Source organism: Prionailurus bengalensis, chromosome E4 (assembly GCF_016509475.1).
Source record: "Prionailurus bengalensis isolate Pbe53 chromosome E4, Fcat_Pben_1.1_paternal_pri, whole genome shotgun sequence".
Lineage (NCBI taxonomy): Eukaryota > Metazoa > Chordata > Mammalia > Carnivora > Felidae > Prionailurus > Prionailurus bengalensis.
This window is the reverse complement of record NC_057360.1, coordinates 6288467-6307411: the sequence shown is the minus strand read 5'-3', so window position 1 is coordinate 6307411 and position 18945 is coordinate 6288467. Positions and strand designations below refer to the sequence as shown.

The 18945-nt window shown below is 43.0% G+C and overlaps 1 protein-coding gene across 3 annotated transcripts in view; it reads left to right on the top strand.

Annotated features, from left to right (window-relative positions):
* SDCCAG8 (SHH signaling and ciliogenesis regulator SDCCAG8) overlaps positions 1-18945 on the top strand; it is a 246594-nt gene that overhangs the window by 183751 nt on the left and 43898 nt on the right. The window contains exon 17 of one of the 3 annotated variants that reach the window (XM_043568298.1): positions 1246-3364. The exons of the other annotated variants lie outside the window; for them this stretch is intronic. Within the exon in view, the coding sequence (XP_043424233.1) occupies positions 1246-1255 (10 nt within the window). The 3' untranslated portion in view covers positions 1256-3364. Of the gene's footprint in view, positions 1-1245; positions 3365-18945 lie in introns of those variants that run through there. 3 annotated transcript variants of the gene reach the window in all.

The window sequence follows — 18945 nt, the reverse complement described above, 5'->3', positions numbered from 1 at the left end:
GTGGTTGTCTAGTGACCTCAGCCCTGGTTGGCTCAAGAAAAGTTATGGTTTTATTGATTATCTAACTTTTTCCTCATTGTTAGGGTAGATCTGGAAGAGTCTTTCTCTTGAATCATGTAAAAATGCCTGGAGTTTATCCTGAGCACTGTTGAAGGATTTTACATCGGGAAAGACTGTCTGTGATGTCAACTTTTTGAATACGGTGATGTTTGTCTCACACTTGCAAAGCCAGAGTGGCCCCCTGGACACTTTCTGCTCAGCATTTCATATCCTTAATTTTGTACCTTGTTTATATTGCCTGAGTTCATAGATTGTTTTCGCTAGTATTTTTCTTGCATTATGAGATGATTTCCATTTCTATGACTTATTCCTCTGGTGTGTATTTCTCTCTATCTGTTTTTAGATATATTAATTAACCAAGTGCGTGATATCAGTGAAGATTTTGCCAATCCCTTCATTTCCATTGTTTTTGAACCTAAGCAAGAATTAAGGGCAGATGTTTGCTTGCTGCTATCCCAGGACAATGAGTGAGGGAAAGGAAGGTGAGGCATGGAAGAATGGAGAACAATGTAAGACGATGTATTATCATACTGGTGACTGTTTCATAATAAACCATAGAGACACAACCATACAGATGCTTCTGGACAAACCTGTTACAAAGAAATTGCCTCCCAGTAGCCCACTGGAGGGAGGAAAAGAGAACGAATTTTATCTGTCCAGGTTCTGTCTCATGTCTCCCGTGGGTCCAGAATTTTCCCCATGGGAGATAATTCACCTGCACTTTGGACTAAATTAACCAGTCCTTTTAGAGCTACCTCAGAAGCCAGATCCTAAATTCTAGGGTTTGACATGGCATTTGACTCTGAGTGGCAGGAGGAGCCCATGAGTTGAGATGTGGGCAGTGTGCCTCAGTGGCAGACCAAGATGGCCACCATGGGACCAGTGGGCTCGAGGGCAGCAGTGAGGTACTGAGAGCCCAGGAGAAGGTGGCACCAAGAGACGCTGATTGATACACCTGTCAGGGGTAATGACATTACATAGTGTCAGCCTCAAGGCCAGCCCTTGAGAGAGACTTCATTATGTGCATTCCCTGTACCCTCTGCTGCTTCTTCTCTTCCAGACCGATCCATGACCTTTCACTGACTATGCTCATTCCTGCAAATGTGTCTTTGGTTAGGTGTCTTTCATTTTCTTTTCTTCACTTCTCCTCCTGGAATCTCTACCTTGGCTTCTTTTCCTTTCCAGGCAAGACTGAGTGCCGTACTCTCTGGATGCCTGAGACTCTTCCTCAGGACAAGCTCTGTGACATACCGCACCCAGAGACTGCTACTCCATTCCTCTGGGACCCTACAGCAGTCAGTAGTTATTTCTATTTTTCTTATTCCTTCATTTTTTCTTCATTAATTTGCAAGCTTACTGCAAATAGGTTTCCTGTCTTCTGTGGAAACAACAAATTATCATAAGGAAAGGACAGTGGCTAGGGAGCAGAAGCTCGGGGTTTATGTCACCTGCCAACATAGGATTTTGGACAGGCTTAAGTAAGCTCTTTGAGCCTTAATTTCCTTATCCGTGAAATGGGGATTAAAGACCATGTAAAATAATTATGAGGATCAAATCAGATCCTAGGTATGAAAACTGGGGGAGGGGGAAACTCTGCACTATATAAATATAGCATTATTATAAGATCAGCTGTCTTACAGTCATGGTGTCATGGAATCCCAGTGCGTCTTAGGCAGTTGGGACTTGGTGATCTCTGACACAAGACCGTAGTTTTGTAAGTAAAGCAGCAGAGAGGCCGTATGGAATGCAACTATTAGATCAGTACTCTTAAGATAGTATTCTTGTCTTCTGTGTTTTAGAGGGGCAAACTGAGACTCCTAAAGGTTATGTGACTTACCATGGTCACCATTGTCACTTAGCTAATGCATAGTGGTAGGGCCGATCTAGAAATGCAGGGCCATCCAACACCAGAGTTCATACTGCAGTACCTCCGCAAGGGTCCCCCACCAGCCAGCATCTGAGCTAGGGCTGGTCCCCAGGACCCTGGAGTCCTGAGCTGTGAAGTTCCCTGGCATATTTCCCCATTCCAACCTGTGAGTGACAGTGTGACATCTAAAAGTCAAATTCCCTGCTAGGGGCTCTTCAGGCTGATGTGCCTAGAGCTCCCCCCCCCCCAACCTGTTACAGCAAGACTAAATGAGTTTTTGAAAAGATTTTTTAATTACCAGTGGAGCATATGGTGCATAGTGGTTAAGAACATGCAGTTTCTGAAGCCTTCTGCCTGGGTTCTAATCCCAGCCCCACTGCTGAACAGGCTGTCACTCCTCTTGGGCAAGGCACTCCTCTCTCAGTGACTCAGTGTCCTCATCCATAAAAGGAGGGGAGAATGTATCCCCCACCGCGCCCCACCTTGGGTTGTTCTGAGACTGACAGGAGCTTCAGGTCTGCTGCTGCAATGTATGTTTTTGTTAAAGAAAATAATTCATTCTTGGGTCTTATTTTGCAATTCCAATTAAATAGTAGGCCATCGCTAACTAGAAAATAAATCAAAGGAAAAGAAAAACCCAAAATAGCAGGCTTCCCTTGAACACTAGCTGGGCTCTGCTGATGAGATGGCCGAACCTTCCATTTTCTCAGGAGATACTCAGTTTTAGGCTGCTTTTTGTGGGGTTGTGTTCCGAGGCAGACCTGGCTGAGGCAGGGTGGTTTATCTGCTGGTCGGAGAGCTCACAGGGCAGTCTCAGGAAGAGCTGGAGCCTCAGCGTGGCAGGCAGGACTCGTGCATTTGCAAGCCGGACGCCCAGCCCCTTGGGCACCAGGCTTTTGTGCTCTTTTAGCTCTGATGTTGCACAAAAGATTGCAATCTAGAATCAATCGAACATGATGAATGGACTCCTTTGTGGGATTCCTTGTTGTTTTTAACATTTCTTTGGTAATTTTGAACAAAATAACTTCGGAAGTGATTACACAAGGAACAATGTCTTTAGACCCTTTAAAGCGTTTTCCTTTGTTTAGTTGAACATGTACATTTAGGGGGTAAAGCAAGTTCATGCATTGTTCTCGCCATGCATAACATGCAGACTGCTCGCTGGCAGTGGAAATGTAACAGATTTAAAGAGCATGTTTGGTTTTCTGATAATATCCTGATGATATACGGTGATTTTCTGGGCCTTTGTTTTCCAGAAATTAATTGGTTAAAAAAATTGTTACTCTCCTTGAAATGTTTGTGTATGTATGAACATGATAAGCAGAACCATTTTCTCCTTATCATCCATGAAAAGTATGCGACAGTTTAAAAAGCAGGTATTTTAACGTTTATTTATTTTGAGAGAGAGAGAGAGAGAGAGAGAGAGAGAGAGAGAGAGAGAAAATATCCCAAGCAGACTCCATACTGTCAGGAGCCCAACATAGGGCTTGAGCCCACAAACCATGAAATCATGACCTGAGCTGAAATCCAGAGTCAAACACTTCATTGACTGAGCACCCAGTAAGGAGCGGGGATTTTAAAGGCATTTTGTAGAAATATAGAAAAGCAGCATGAAAGTGACTTTCGAGTCACTCTCTTGCACTAAATGCAAATTGTTAGTGTTTATATGCTAGACGAGAGAGAAAGTAGACATCCATCCAGCTGATGCATTGCCTACTCTAGCTGCTAAGTGGAGCTCACCCAGCCCTCTGCAAATGTGGGCATGGGAGAAAGGATGGGTGTTAAATATGCCAAATGTGTGGTTCACACGGGGCTGCTTTCCCGCCAGTGAGGGCTACTCACCTGCCCCTTCCTTCCCTACCTTCCCCTTGTTTGTCTAGGACTCCCCTCATTTTTACATTATTTTTCCTCTCTCCTGGTTCAGTTGCTTTGCCGCAGCTCTTCATACACATGCAGTGAAATGGTGTGCCCTGGGTGTGGCATTTTATTGGAATCCATATTGTTAGGGTGTATTTTCCAAAATTTGAGACAGCTAATCATGAAACAGGGAATTTTAATCAACCATCCAGTGGCCAGGAAACTCTGTGTCCTTAAAAAAAAAAAAAAAAAGTTATAGGAAATGTGAACATTGAACTATCTTAACATTGAGGTTGCTCTTTCTGGGCTCAGTTATAAAAAGAAATGCCTTATATTCAGCTTAATTCTTTACCATCATAGAAATTTTAGCATCATAGAAAAGTTTGATGAATAAGAGAAGAAATTTTTAAAATTTTTTTAAATGTTTATTTATTTTTGAGATAGAGAGAGAGACAGAGTGTCAGCAGGGGAGGGATACAGAGAGAGGGAGACACAGAATCCAAAGCAGCTCCAGGGTCTGAGCTGTCAGCACAGAGCCCGGCGTGGGGCTCGAACTCAACAAACCGTGAGATCATGACCTGAGCCACAGTTGGTTGCTCAATTGGCTGAGCCACCCAGGCACCCCTAGGAGAAGAAATTTTTATCACTGACCCAAATCTCAATCTATACTCTGCACTATGCCCTAGAAAGGATGGGTGTTAAAGATAATATCTATAATATCTGTTTCTATGTCTAGATTAATAGTGCCAGCTTTCCGTTGCAAAAAGAGGCTCTTTGGGGAGCAAAATGATTAAAACTTTGTATTGTCAATTCCTAAAATATCTCAAATAGATAGCAGTTTAAATTCATGATGGCTTATAGCCAAGATATAAGTTTGGCTGTGTAGTAAATAGTTCACCATACTATGACCGGAGGCGATTTTTACATCTATCTCAGCAGTGCTTCTCGAGGCTGAGGCTTTGAGAAAAAGATCTTAGGAAGCTGGCAGTTCTGGGCAGATGTGGATCTATACCTCTGGCGTCACTGGTTGTAATTTAACTAGAGCGATGTTGCAACCATCTGGGTAGCCAAACGGCCGAGGTCTGCTCTTGCCCGTGATTCTAAGTATGGAGGAGATCTGCTTGACTTCATAGACACTGGATTTATAAAAAGGAGATATGTCAAGCAGTAACCATGGTGGCCTGCTGCTGGGATGTGTCTGCAGCCAACTTCCTGGGGTGGCTTCCCTCAGACACTCAAGTGTTGCGTTCAACTGTATCTTCGTGCCTGTGTGACACAGGGCTACGGGATTTTATGTCAGTTCCACCTTTAGGGGAAAGCCCTGATTTGCATAGATCACCTAATCTGTAGAACGAAAGAACATTAAAACAAAAAAGTACAGCCTCAGAAGTCCTTTCTACTGATATGTGGACCTTGCCATTTTTTCAGACCAAATTTCAGCCTCACTGTCACAGAACCTTTCAACGTTGAAAGTTAACGGCTGATTTCTTGCTCGTGGAGAAAAGCTTACTAGATTCTGGACCACTTTAGGACCAATCCTGGAGCCTACCGTCTTTCCCGATTTCCCTCAAACTGTTTGGCTGTGTACCTCCACAGTGAGAGCTATTAGAGTTTTTGCTGATGCGCTTGGCACATCTCCAGCAAAATAGTCCATTAAAATTCAGACCCTTTCCCAATAATTGAGACAATCAATTTACATTAAACAAGGCACAATTATACTTTCATGTACAATTTAAATTCTATAGAAAATAATCAGTGTGCAATAAAGAGGGACACTTATTTTGATGCAAAGGGATGTTTTTATAGTCTGCATAAACAAATCTTTCATATTTTCAAAATAGTTCCCTCATTATCTTTGGTGTAGGAGAACTCTATTGTGTGTTATTTTGATGTAGGGACAAGTGTGTCCACGGCTGCATGTTTAATAAGCAATGTGACTTTCTCTCCATGCCATTTAAATTGCAAGGGCTGAGATAGAGTAAGGTAGGCACTTGCTTGCTGTTTGACATGAAATCACTCTTGTAAAATGAGCAAACAAAGAGTGTTGAGTGAGTTCGTTTGCTTTTGTTCAAGCCTTAGTGAAATAGGCACCCGGTGTTCGTCTGGACCTTTGTGCAATAGACCAGGGATCATGTGTCGATCCTCAGGAAGTTGTTCGGAGGGATTTGGGAAGGATGCACAGGACAGGGGACGTAGTCGTGGTGGTCTCGTGCCTACAAACTGCAGCGAGGGAACATACCAGGCAGCCAGGCGCCCAGGCGCCCAGCCCTCCGCAGCTCTCCTGTGCAAGCTCTCAGCAAGACTGGTATCGTCGGTCAGGAAATCTAGAACACCGGAGAAGCAGTATTAGGAAGAATATAGTACAAATAATGACAAGATAGAAAACAAATCCTGTCAGAGCCCGAGAATATATTTGGCTTCCGCTTGCTGTGTCTGTCTGTTTCTATAAACGGTCCAGAATAGAAACCGGATGTTTAAACTCTCTCTCCCTTTCACATGCTCGCCTCCCCCTCCTGTCTTCCTTCCTCTTCAGTATTAGTAGACTTACTATTTTTATTAGTTTGTATTTATATTTCCATTTTTCAATATTTGCCATTTGTGTGGGTAACACATTAATTTTTAATGAAATATTTTCAGACTCTTGGAATAACTGAATCGTAAAAGAAAACTTGAAATTGATATAGATTCTAAGGCAGTGTGTAAACCGAATGGTACAATTACTTTTCCCACTCGCAAGTGGCAAATGGTTCTTTTAAAAGGTGATGCGTGCCTAGTTTAAATCTCTTATATTTGCGTAGGAGTCTAGTTTTTGTGTCTAATTTTTTTGGCACGGGATACCTCAGGTACCATCCTAATAAAAATGAAAGAAATATCCAAACAATATTGGTGCTCTCTGGTAATTTTCCTCTTATCTAGAAGCATGTATTTTTGACATGCCTCATTGCTGTTAAAGAAATTCATTTGTAATTTAAGTTGAATCCTGAGCTAATTTTTCATTGTAGTTCTGTTGCAGAACTCTAGATTTTAAAGAAGGCAGCATTTGGGGGCGCCTGGGTGGCTTGGTCGGTTAAGTGTCTGACTTCGGCATAGGTCATGATCTCACGATTCATGGGTTCAGGCTCCTAGTCGGGCTCTGTCTGACAGCTCGGAGCCTGGAGACTGGAGCCTGCTTCAGATTCTGTGTCTCCCTCTCTCTCTGCCCCTTCCCTGCTCATGCTTTGTCTCTCTCTGTCCCTCAAAAATAACTAAATGTTAAAAAAAAAAAACTTAAAGAAGGCAGCGTTTGTTTCTTTGAGTAGTTTGTGTTCTCCAGCCAGAACTGTTTGCAGTCTTGTACTTGTAAAATTAAAATTAATCCTTGAAAATCTTTGAACAATTTTATGTTACATGCTATTCCCAGAACTAAAGCTTGTAGTCCACTTTGGAACTGTAAATTAGTAAGTATGGTTTTTCCCAAAAGCTTATTATAGAAAGCATGGACATTGGAGATGTGGCATCTTAGAGACTTTTTTCCCATTCTCAAACCATAAGGATACAAATGATCAATTGCATGTTGGTAACTTGAATCTTATTTGTGTGTGTGTGTGTGTGTGTGTGTGTGTATACATGTACACACATACACGTATATACGTGTGTGCACACAAATATGGTGTGTTTATTATATATAAACTTGTATTCTTGTATTAGAAGTGTATATATCACTTTACATTTTTTTCTTTGTAGTAAAAATTTCTAAATAATATTACCTTTCTTTTTTTTTTAAGTTTATATTTATTTATTTTAAGAGAAAGAGAGCAAGTGGAGGAAGGACAAGGAGAAAGGGAGACAGAATCCCAAGCAGGCTCCATGCTATCAGCCCAGAGCCCGATATGGGGCTCAAACCATGAGATCATGACCTGAGCTGAAATCAAGAGTCAGACACTTAACCGACTGAGCCACCCAGGTGCCCCTAAGTAATATTATCTTTCTGAAATACATTTGCTTATTCTTATCATTAACAATAAATTTGTATATTTTTTCCAAATATTTTTATTTTATGTTCCAAATAAAGATGAGTAAATGTTTTCGGGAACACTGCCTATCTTGTATGAGCTGAACTACACAGAACAACATTTTCAAGAACCTGAGAAACGTGAACATTTAGTGTGACGCCCCCCTCTTTGTGTTAGCGTCTACTTCTCACCCTGCATCCCTCCTCAGTAGACACTTTATAGATGAGGAAACTGAGGCCTGAAGAGATAAGGTGACTTCTAAGATACAGTTCAGGTAATGACTAGAATCTGTGATCTCTGACTGCCACTCTCATGTTTTCTCCTGCACCCACTCAGTAATCTATGTTTCCAGAAGGAGGGAGGTGGGCTACTACTAATAATCAAGAGGAGAGTATTAAGTGCAGGTAAGTAGATGTTTCACAAAGCCGGCTTATCCTGCAAGCTCGAACCCAGAAGTTGGGTGGTGAACTGAGAGGCCAGGAAATCATAACAAGGGCTCTGGGTTGGGCTCAGACAGTTCCTTTGTGAACAAATCACCTGATATGGAGCGCCACATCGTCTTTTCTGGACAAGCCACACCAAAGTTGCATCTTTTGACGCATCCAATTTTGGTTTCTCTAAACCATGAGACCCCTGGGGAGCAGCCACCTTGCAGAATTTGCTGTTTCAATGATGCTCTCCCACCAGATTTTTTATGATTATCTCATGCACACTTAATTTGACAGACTTAAAAAAAAAAAAACAACAGCAACAACTCTGCTTTGTTGATTCTTTCTAAATCATTCCACTATGTTTTCAGTGAATCAGCAAACTTTTTTTTTTTTTTTTTTTTTTACCAATCACTTCTGATTTCACTAAACATTAAGTTATGCTTGTGTAGGCAGCCTAAGCAGGCTTAGGAGGAAACACAAGTGACTGGGGAGCGTGTACGCGGGCGGGGCAGCGGTGCCCAGTCGTACTGACGGCCACAAGGACTGAGCGTGCTCTGGACATTGTTCAGTACATTTCATGGTGAGCAAAGGGAAGTGTTGGTTCATCAGGAGCTCAGGGCAAGTGGCCGTCCACTCAGAGAGCTCCTGCTCTACTTTGGAGGGAACCACTAGGGTCTGACGAATGAAAATGTACAAAATACTAACTCTTGGGTAAGAAGAATCTGCAACACCCTCTCCATGCACAGTTTCCCTCTTGTACCACAGAGGAGGCAAGCCACTTGGAGCCAGAAGACGGGAGCTTTCTCTGTTCCCGTTTTGCTTCCTCTTCCCCTGGATTACGGAGAACGGCCTCGCACCACCCAGAAGCTGGGCCAGTGGAGCGTTCTTATCCCAAACAAACGTTCCACAGCTGCCTGGCAGGAAAGGCAGTGGCCACCGTTCAGCCTAGAGAATCACCCTCGTGTACAGATTTCCGAGTGACCTGCTGCTCGGTTGGGGATGGTGGGGGCTGCGGTCCTGCTTTCCTGAGGGAGCTGATCTCTTCCTTGGACGGAGTCCTAGCAGGAGTGGTTTCTCAGGAGACTGGGCTGCTGAAAATGCAAATGGTTTCAAAATGGTTTTCCATAGGAGGAGGGCACTTGTTGGGATGAGCACTGAGTGTTGTGTGGAAACCAATTTGACAATAAATTATATTTAAAAAAAAAAACAAAACCCAAAATGGTTTTCAGTAAATTCTTGGATTGAGAACCCGTGCCTGGTTTTTATTAATTTTTAATTTTTATTTTTTTAAATCTTTTTAATGTTGATTTATTTTTGAAGGAAAGAGAGACAGAGAGTGAGTGGGGGAGGGGCAGAGAGAGAGGGAGACACAGAATCCGAAGCACTGAACTGTCAGCACAGAGTCCAACGCGGGGCTCAAACTCACAAACCACGAGATCATGACCCGAACTGAAGTCGGTCACTTAACCAACTGAGCCACACAGGCCCTCCCCACCCCCGAGAACCCGTGCCTGGTTTTTAAAGGGTACTATGAATGCATTAAGTCCCATTCCTAGAATGATAATGAATGAAGAAATCAGCAAGTAATGAACAACTCTCTCAATTGGGTGAATGTCATTTTTCTACTTCTCTTTTTATCATTTTTATTTGGTCTAAGCATCCATCCATTTTCCTTTCCTTTTTTTAAATTTATTTTTTAATGTTTATTTTAATTTTGAGAGAAAGAGCACAAACAGGGGAGGGGCAGAGAGAGAGAGAGAGAGACAGACAGAGAATCTGAAGCAGGCTCCAGGCTCCCAGCTGTCATTGCAGAGCCCGTTGCAGGGCTTGAACCCACACACTGTGAGATCATGACCTGAGCCAAAGTCGGACGCTTAACCCACTGAGCCACCCAGGTGCCCCCCATTTTTCCTTTCTTAATTAGGTCATGGTATTTGCCAAGATGATGATTATAGCGCACAAACTGCTTCAGACACATACACACACACACACAAAATAATGCAACATCCTGCCTCTTGCCTCCCTTGCTGCATTTGTTGTGGGCAGCACTTTTCCATATGTATTTTGTGAACAATCAGTTCCACAAAATGGTCTTTGAAAAAAGAAGAGGATTTAGTTTGGGACTTATTGCATAAACTACCCACTCTTTAGAGAGGCAAAACTTACATTAGTATATTAAAAGCCTTGATAAATCATAGAAATTATTAATCATTTTTAAAGTTTAAGTTGGCTTTAATTAAAATAATAATACAGACATTTGTAAACATTTAAACTTTACTAAACTTTACAGATAAGGGTAAAAGGGCAGGGCTTTAAGCCACCCTGCAGGACTGTGTGTGGAGACAGATCACAGGTCGAAGCGTAGAAGTGACCGTGTGGACTGTGTGGTTTCTCGTGGCTCCGTGATCATCTCTCATCCCTTTACCTCTCTGTTCCACTGTGTGTCCTTTGTACCCTGGAGCACAGTGATCACCAGGTCGTGCTTTCTAACTCACCGGCAGGGGGACCCACCCATGACTGCTGCACATGCAGGCGATGGGGTTGTTACCTGTAGGACAAGTTTGAGATGTGATTAACCCTGGTAACTGAGACTGTGTCATGGAGCGGATTTCTCGAGAAACAGGTCCTCTGTTACGGAGTATGTGGCTCTCATGAGCCAGGAGAGTAAACATCCATTTTTCTCTCGGGTCATAGGCTCTCAGAAGGGATTTTTTTGTTATGTTCTTCCTCCTTCTCAGGGATCTAGGGTCATTTCTGAGTATATATAGAAAGAAGGTCTGTGTTCACTTAATTATTTATTTTTTCATTTATTGTTTATACACTCTTCAGATACTGAGTGCTGACTATGGTAATAAGGGCGTGTGGTAGGCTCAGGGATGAAAGGGACCTGAGACTGAACCCTGGTCTTTGAGAATACCAGGCCAGATGCTCTTGCCTATGTTCCCTGAAGTCTGGAAGACTTTTTCTTCTCGGCCTACGGGCCTCATGTTTCTCAAGAGACAGGTCAGCTGTCCTCTCTTGAGGGACGCCTTCCTTCACCCACTGTCTGGGTGTTCAAACCACACTTTGTTCAAGTGCACAGGACACCGTCTTTATTCTTTGAATGTCCAACTGGTTAGACCCTGAGTTCCTTGAGAACAGGACCCGTGTCCCAGTCATTTGTTTCTCAAGCCTGTCGCCCAGGTACTTAGGTACTTAGGTACCAGGTACTTAGGAGACACTCACCCTGTGACTTTGCAATCATTTTTACCTTCAAGCTCGCCTTTTTCAGCCTCCCCAAAAGTGTAGAAGCAGGAAAAATAGTGAGCTAAAAGCAGAGCTTGCTGGGAATATGCAACTTTAAAAACATATTTTATAACCTCTTACCCGGATCCTCACATTTGGAAAAAAAACCATTCAATTCTAGGTGTGTCGAATTGCTGTCATTGAGTAAATATAAATCTAAACTGTTATTGTGTAAGGATGTGTATCCAGTGAGCACTCAATAAATATTAGTCACAGCTATTAAACATGCTTTGATCTCACTAGTACTAGAGGTGCTTCCTCACTCTATTTAGGCCATTTAACTACTCACTGTCTTGTTAGTTGGTCCTTATCTTGTAAGGTTTGTAGGTCATATTTAATGGAGCTGAATGTGAGAGTTGGCAGCAGTTACATAAATGACTTTGACTTTACAAATTTTACAGCAGTCACTTGGAACGAGTTATATATTTCCCAAGCTTTTGGTTTCCCCAGTAGCCTGATATATTAGAGGATAACCATTAACTTGCAAATTTTGTGAGAGTTGGTTTTTTTTTTTTTTAATCAGCCAAAGTTGACATTTTACCCAATGCCTGTGATTTCTGTATCATAGGTGAAGGAGAGAATCTAGAATTGAGGTGGGGGAACATTTTTCTTGTTTTACATGGCCAGACAGAACAGCCCTTGGAAGATGATCCTTGGAAGGAGATGACCATTTCTTGCTCAAACCAAATATACCTTAACTTCTGTTATGTCTCCCACTGTAAAATAATCATTTCTGGGACTTGTGTCTGGAAGCGCCCCAGGTTTTCCACATGACCCTTAAAACACAGGGACATTTGTGCTGCATTTCATATTTCTTATTTTGAATTACACCACTGTGTCCACCTGCAAGGTCATCTTCTGCTGGGCCTCACGGGATCAGAGGGTCCCGGATTCCTTAGGCTTGTCACTAGAACCCGGAGGGCTGAGCGAGTGCAGGTGAGGTGGCCAGGGGGCAGCTGCCTTGGCCCTTCCCCCCGAGGTCCGCGCTCCCATCCTGGTTCCAGATCTCCCCGTCTTCAGTGTGAAGAGTCAGTGACCCCAAGGAAAGGCTGGAAAATGTGTGGGGCCTGCTCTCCAGATATCTCACATGAGAACTACTTTCAGGGTGAGATTTGGGGGGTTGACTAGGGCAAGGCTAACAAAATCTGAGTTCTCACGGGGGACCGCCATTTCTTAATTCTCCATAGTTGGTTCCCTCTTGGTCCAGTGTTTCTGTTTTCTAGCACTTACAGCACTGAGTTCATGGTATTGTGTGTCCTTTCCTGCCATCAGATGGAGCATTCTTTGGTGTGAACCATGTGTTTCCAATCTCTGAGGTCCCGGTGTATACAACTGTGTTGAATCAATGAATAATTCTCTAGGAACTGAAACTGTTTTAATTTAAAAGCTGTTAGCTGGGGCGCCTGGGTGGCTCAGTCGGTTGAGCATCCGACTTCAGCTCAGGTCATGATTTCGCAGTTTGTGGGTTCAAGCCACACATCGGGCTTTGTGCTGTCAGCTCAGAGCCTGGAGCCTTCTTCGGATTCTGTGTCTCCCTCACTTTCTGCCCCTCCCCTGCTCATGCTCTGTCTCTCTCTGCCTCAAAAATAAATAAAAACATTAAAAAAAATTTTTTTAGGGGCGCTTGGGTGGCGCAGTCGGTTAAGCGTCCGACTTCAGCCAGGTCACGATCTCGCGGTCCGTGAGTTCCAGCCCCGCGTCAGGCTCTGGGCTGATGGCTCAGAGCCTGGAGCCTGTTTCTGATTCTGTGTCTCCCTCTCTCTGCCCCTCCCCCGTTCATGCTCTGTCTCTCTCTGTCCCAAAAATAAATAAACGTTGAAAAAAAAAATTTTTTTTTTTAAATTTTTTTAAATAAATAAATAAAAATAAAGTAGCTAATGGTTAGTATTGGTATACACTGATTACTTATGTGCCCTCATTTCATTCCACCTGTCCATTAGGATTTGAACTCACCGGGCTTTATTAGCAGTTTTTTAGCCCTTTAAACTACAATACGGTTTGGTCCATCCAAAGCAACAGCAGCAGCAACAACAACAAACAGACAAAGGAAAGTGAATACCTGTTACCTGACAGGAATGGCAGGCTATGGGGACAGAGAAGATAAATTAATCACTGGTCTCTGATCTCTGGAGAAAGAGGTGTAAAGCCCTCACCGCATCCTGACAGGCACCAGGGGTAAAGACTTTGGTAGAGATGTGTGTGTGTCTGCATAGGATCACTGAAGAGAGGCACCAATCCAGCCCAGGAGATGCCGGAGAACTTTCTAGAGGAAGGGACGCCAAAACGTAACTTCAGAGGGTGTGCAAGGCTGCATGGCAGGCAAAGAGGAAACCCAGAGAGAAAAGTGATGTCACATGAACAACAAACAGGGTGTGTTGGAAGGTGCAAAGCAGGAAGGAGGTCCGGGCCGGAGACTTGTCTCTGTGTCCTGTAGGTATTGGGGAACCAATGAAGAGTGTTAAACAGGACACAGTAGCAGATTTGCATTTCAAATAGCTCGCTCTGGTGGCAGCATGAAGGGTGGATTTCAGGGAGCCAGGCAGGGAAACTAGACAGGAAATGATGGGTGCCTGAAACAGAGGTGAAGGGGAGGAGGTAGATTGGGGAAATGTGTAGAAGGTGAAGTTGGCTAGCAGTTGTTGGGATATGAGAAGTGAGGGGAAGAAGGAATCCAGTAATTTTCCCCCTATTACTGTTAGTACCTGTTTCTTTGGTCTAAATCCCAGTGACATTTTTAAAAAATTTATTTGTTCTGTTTTGTTTTATTTTTTAACCCACGCTGGGTGTGGAGCCCAATGTGGGGCTTGAACTCATGATCCTGAGTTCAAGACCTGAGCTGAGATCAAGAGTCAGATGCTTAACTGACTGAGCCACCCAGGTGCCCCCCCCCATGACATTTTTTATATCTCTGGGAATGAATCTGCAGGATGCCTGGAGAGCCAATGACTTTGAAGATGACAATTGTTGGTCATATTTCTGTTTGGCTTAAAATTTCCCAAAATCAAGTCTAATTTTTATTTTCAAATTTGTTTTCAAATTTACATATATTCCTATGACTATTCAAACTAGATGTGTAGTTTTTGCAAGAAAATCCCAAGAAATGTCAAGAATTGTATGAGATGAGAGATTGTAGTTGATTTACCAATGTTGCCAATGTATATAGCCTTCCGTCACCTCCCAGCCAGGCTGCTTCCTGCTCCCTGCAGTTCACTTACCTTAACACCTGGCGCTGTCCTTGGTGCTAGGTTAAAGGGTCCTCCTTTATAGGACGGACACCCAAGTAGATAATAAAGTGTAATGAGTATAATGGTACTTCTCTTCGGCCAGTCCTACTAATTATGACTCTAAGCAGTGGTATTATTTCTAAGAGATTAACATTGAGAATAATCAATTCAGAATATTAAATAATCAAAATGTCCGGCAGCAGAACATTAGTTACATAAACAGCTAACAATAAATTCCCTACAATGGAATTCCAAAATGCTAATAAAATCTCTTGTTAGCAGAAAAGTGTTTATTGACATGACAGACATTCAAACTGTCTCCATATCTGTAAGGAGAAATAGGATAAAAGTAGTATATATTACATGATTCCATTTTTGAAAAAAAAAAAAAAAAAAGATACAGATATATAGACCCAAAATATCTTCTTCACGCTCTAGCTTTCATATCCCACACATGTGGACTCAAATTTTTTCTCTGTGCCAACTCGTATGCAGAACTCAGCATCTCTCTGAATTCCCAAAAAGACTTCATATGCACAAAACACGGCTGATCAGCATGGACGTAGAGGATATAATAAGAAAAGTGGTGAGCATTTACACCCTCAGAAATTATAGCATCCCTCAGAAACAATGTAGCAATTCCCACTGATCCGTGGTTCTCTCTTTCAAAGTCCCTTCTAGGCTGTGTTTCCACTCAGGAAACTTTTTCCTCCCTCTGCTTCCCGTCCCCAGCCGCCATCACCGTCTTTGCTTTGTCACATTCTGGGGACCACTAATTCCTTACCCCTCTAATATTCAGAATAATCCAAGTCTGCCCGTGCTCTTGCCTCAAATGTACATACATTCAAACTAGCCTGGGTCTCGAGTAAAAAGTAAAGTTACCATTGCAAGCTTTACACACACACACACACACACACACACACACACACACACACCCCTAAAGAAAGTTTAATAAAACAGTACAGGGGCGCCTGGGTGGTGCAGTCGGTTAAGCGTCCGACTTCAGCCAGGTCACGATCTCGCGGTCCGTGAGTTCGAGCCCCGCGTCGAGCTCTGGGCTGATGGCTCGGAGCCTGGAGCCTGTTTCCGATTCTGTGTCTCCCTCTCTCTCTCACCCTCCCCCATTCATGCTCTGTCTCTCTCTGTCCCAAAAATAAATAAAAAACGTTGAAAAAAAAATTTTAAACAGTACATACCTTTGCTATAGACTGCAATCTATGTTTTCTGTTTAATGACCTGCTAGGGGCTCGTGACCCAGAGTTTGAAAAACTGCCGTAGGAGGCCACTTAATGACCAGAAAACTTCAGCATGCCTGTTTGGAATCTTCTCAGATTATCAAATTACTTCTTCCAAACACCGAGTGAATACATTTGTTTCCATCTTGTTACACACCTGTGTGTGCCTATACACATGTACACACACACATACACACACAGAGGAATGTCATAGTTTACATTAGCTGTTCCTAGGCAAAGGGGTTATTGGTGTGTTTTCTTAACATTTTCCAAGAATTTCTAAGTTTTCTGCACTGAGCATGTGTTACTTTTGTAAAAGGAAATGTAAACAGTAAAAAAAAAAAAAAAATTTTTTTTTTTTTTTTTTTTTTTTCAGAGAAGGCTCAGCTTGGGTTTTTGCCCCTTCTCGGAAGCCTTCCCTGACAAACCCCTTCTAGGTTCCCTCCATCTGTTTTTCCATTTTGTCCTTTTGATTTCGTGTGTCCCACACTTACATGTTTACCTTATAGTGGCCTGTTTCCATCGTGTTTTCCTCCTGGTTCTCAGGCCTTTCCCCTCCCCATGCTTCTTCACCTCCCTAGACCTCTTCTTCCTTCCCTTTGCAACAAAATTCTTAAGCTGAGATCCATCGATGGGCTGTGAATCTCCCGAAAATGGATGCAAAATTTAATGTTTTTGTTCCTTTTCTGGGAAGCAGGTCCAGTTAGTTTGTCAGTGCCTACATTATGCCAGGCAAGGTTCTAGGTCTGATCTTTTGTCCGACTCTCTAAAGAATTCCTGACCCGCTGTTCTCCATAGTCACCCTGTTTACTTTTCTTGCCTACAATGTAGGTGCCACGAGGTGAGGACTGGTCTGTGTTGCTCATCACCAGGGTCCTACTGCCTAGAACAGTTTCTGAAACATACTAGGAACCCAAAAAGTGGGACCTTTCCTGTAATTACGCGTTATGAGGTAGAAAAGACATTTATTTTACTATCCCCATTTTCATAGTTGAATAAACATCGCGATGTTACTTGAGGAAGAAGGAGGGAATCATAAGCATCATGGGACTCTGGGAAGTCAGACTGGACTTCACGCTGTCTTGTTGTGGAACTGGCCACGGAGCGTTCGATGGGCACCAGTGTGGGGGTCTGTCTCCTCATCTTTCAGGCTGGATCCTGTGGTTGCCTAGGCCTTTCTATCTGAAAATGCCACCCTTGTTGGTGGGCTCAGGGGCCCAGCCCAAGTTTGCAGGATCCGCATAGTATGAACACCAGGCCTCCTAACTGCTAACGCTTGGTTAGAGACTGCTCGACATGCTTGAGTTTTACTTTCCCTTTGGCTTCATATAATATGGTTCATTTTGTTTTTGAAGGTAGTTTGTTCCATAGAAACCAGACAGGATGTTGTTTCAATAGTAGGCTGATGTCTCAACGTGACATATTGGCCCGCTGAGATCTCCAAAAGTGTGAAACCCGCCTCTGTGCACTTTCTGGTACGGTGTGAATGTCTGATACGGTGTGAATGTTCTGACCCGACGAAACTCCTGTTAAGAATGATCAGATTATCTCATTTTGCCATCAAATTGTATTTTGAAGTGTTAAGTTGGGTAGCGCAACTGCTCTTGCTGGTTAAGTAGATTCTCTCAACCCCTGCAAAATATTATTAAAATCCGGTAATTCAGTCTCTAGTGCAAGTTGTATTCCGTGTATTTTCTTCAGACCATGGATGCGACTAGGAACGTGTGTTTCAAGTTCAGCTCTGTGTGTGGTATTCCTGTGATAATTTCGGGATATAAAATAAGATGTTTACAAAAACCAACCTGAGACCGATACTATACAGCAGTTTAGCAGCAAATTTCTACTCTGGGTATTTAACAATAATTGGGATCTTTCTACTGGCTTCGCATAAACTCAGATTAGTAGTAAAATGTAAGCACCAGCCCATTTGGCAAACTCCCGCACTTGAGGCTCACAAATTTGCTTCTGATTGTGCTTTTCGGTCGCACCTAGCTCAGATTTTTGCTTGGTGCTTTTTTAAATCCTCTCATTTACATACTGTGGTAAATTTAAAATGGGAACAGATGAAGGCTGCTAAACTTTCCTATTTCACTGATGAATATGGTATTTTGCTTCAACTATCTAGCTGTGATATATTCAATGACCTTTAAAACATGAAATAGATACTTCTTTTCATATATGCTGTGCAAGATGGATTATTAGTGTTGTCTTCCCTTTGATGGGGCTGAGGCACAGAGGCCAAGCCCAACATCTGAGAACTAATTGCAGCAGGGCTAAAATTCTGTTTCCTGTTGACGGGCTCACGCTGTCGTGTGGGCTGAAACGCCCCCTTCACGTGGGGTCCTCTTAGAGCTGCGCAGGTGATGCATCTACTCCCAAGTGCACTACAGTCTGTGGATTATGCCTGTTTGGGGTGTTAGAATGCATGGTTAGGTATGAATAAGAAACGAGGTAGTGTCTTTTTGGGTGGCCAATAGGGATTTGGCTCTAGCTAACCTTAATATGTGATCTTATTTATTTATTTGTGTTTTTTTAATGTTTATTTTTGAGAGACATAGACAGAGTGCAAGTGGGGGGAGGGGCAGAGAGAGGGGGAGACACAGAATCCAAAGCAGGCTCCAGGCTCCTAGCTGTCAGCACAGAGCCTGATGCGGGGCTCAAACCCACAAACCACGAGATCATGACCTGAGCTGAAGTCAGACACTTAACCAACTGAGCCACTCAGGTGCCCCACATCATTGAGATTTCTAAAATCATGCTTCTTGTGCAACCTGCACTGTCTCCTGGTGACACAGACCTGTGTCCCCACTGGATAGTGAGCACCTGTGGGGAAGAGCTCTTTATTGGGGCCTGCATCTTGCATAGTGAACAGACACAGCACTTTGCAGCCAATAGGCCATGCATGTGGTCAAGATTTCAATAAACACACCAGATATGGCATTCCTAATGCAGGCATCTGGTGGTCAGAGAAAACTTCCTAGGGGAGTTAGAATA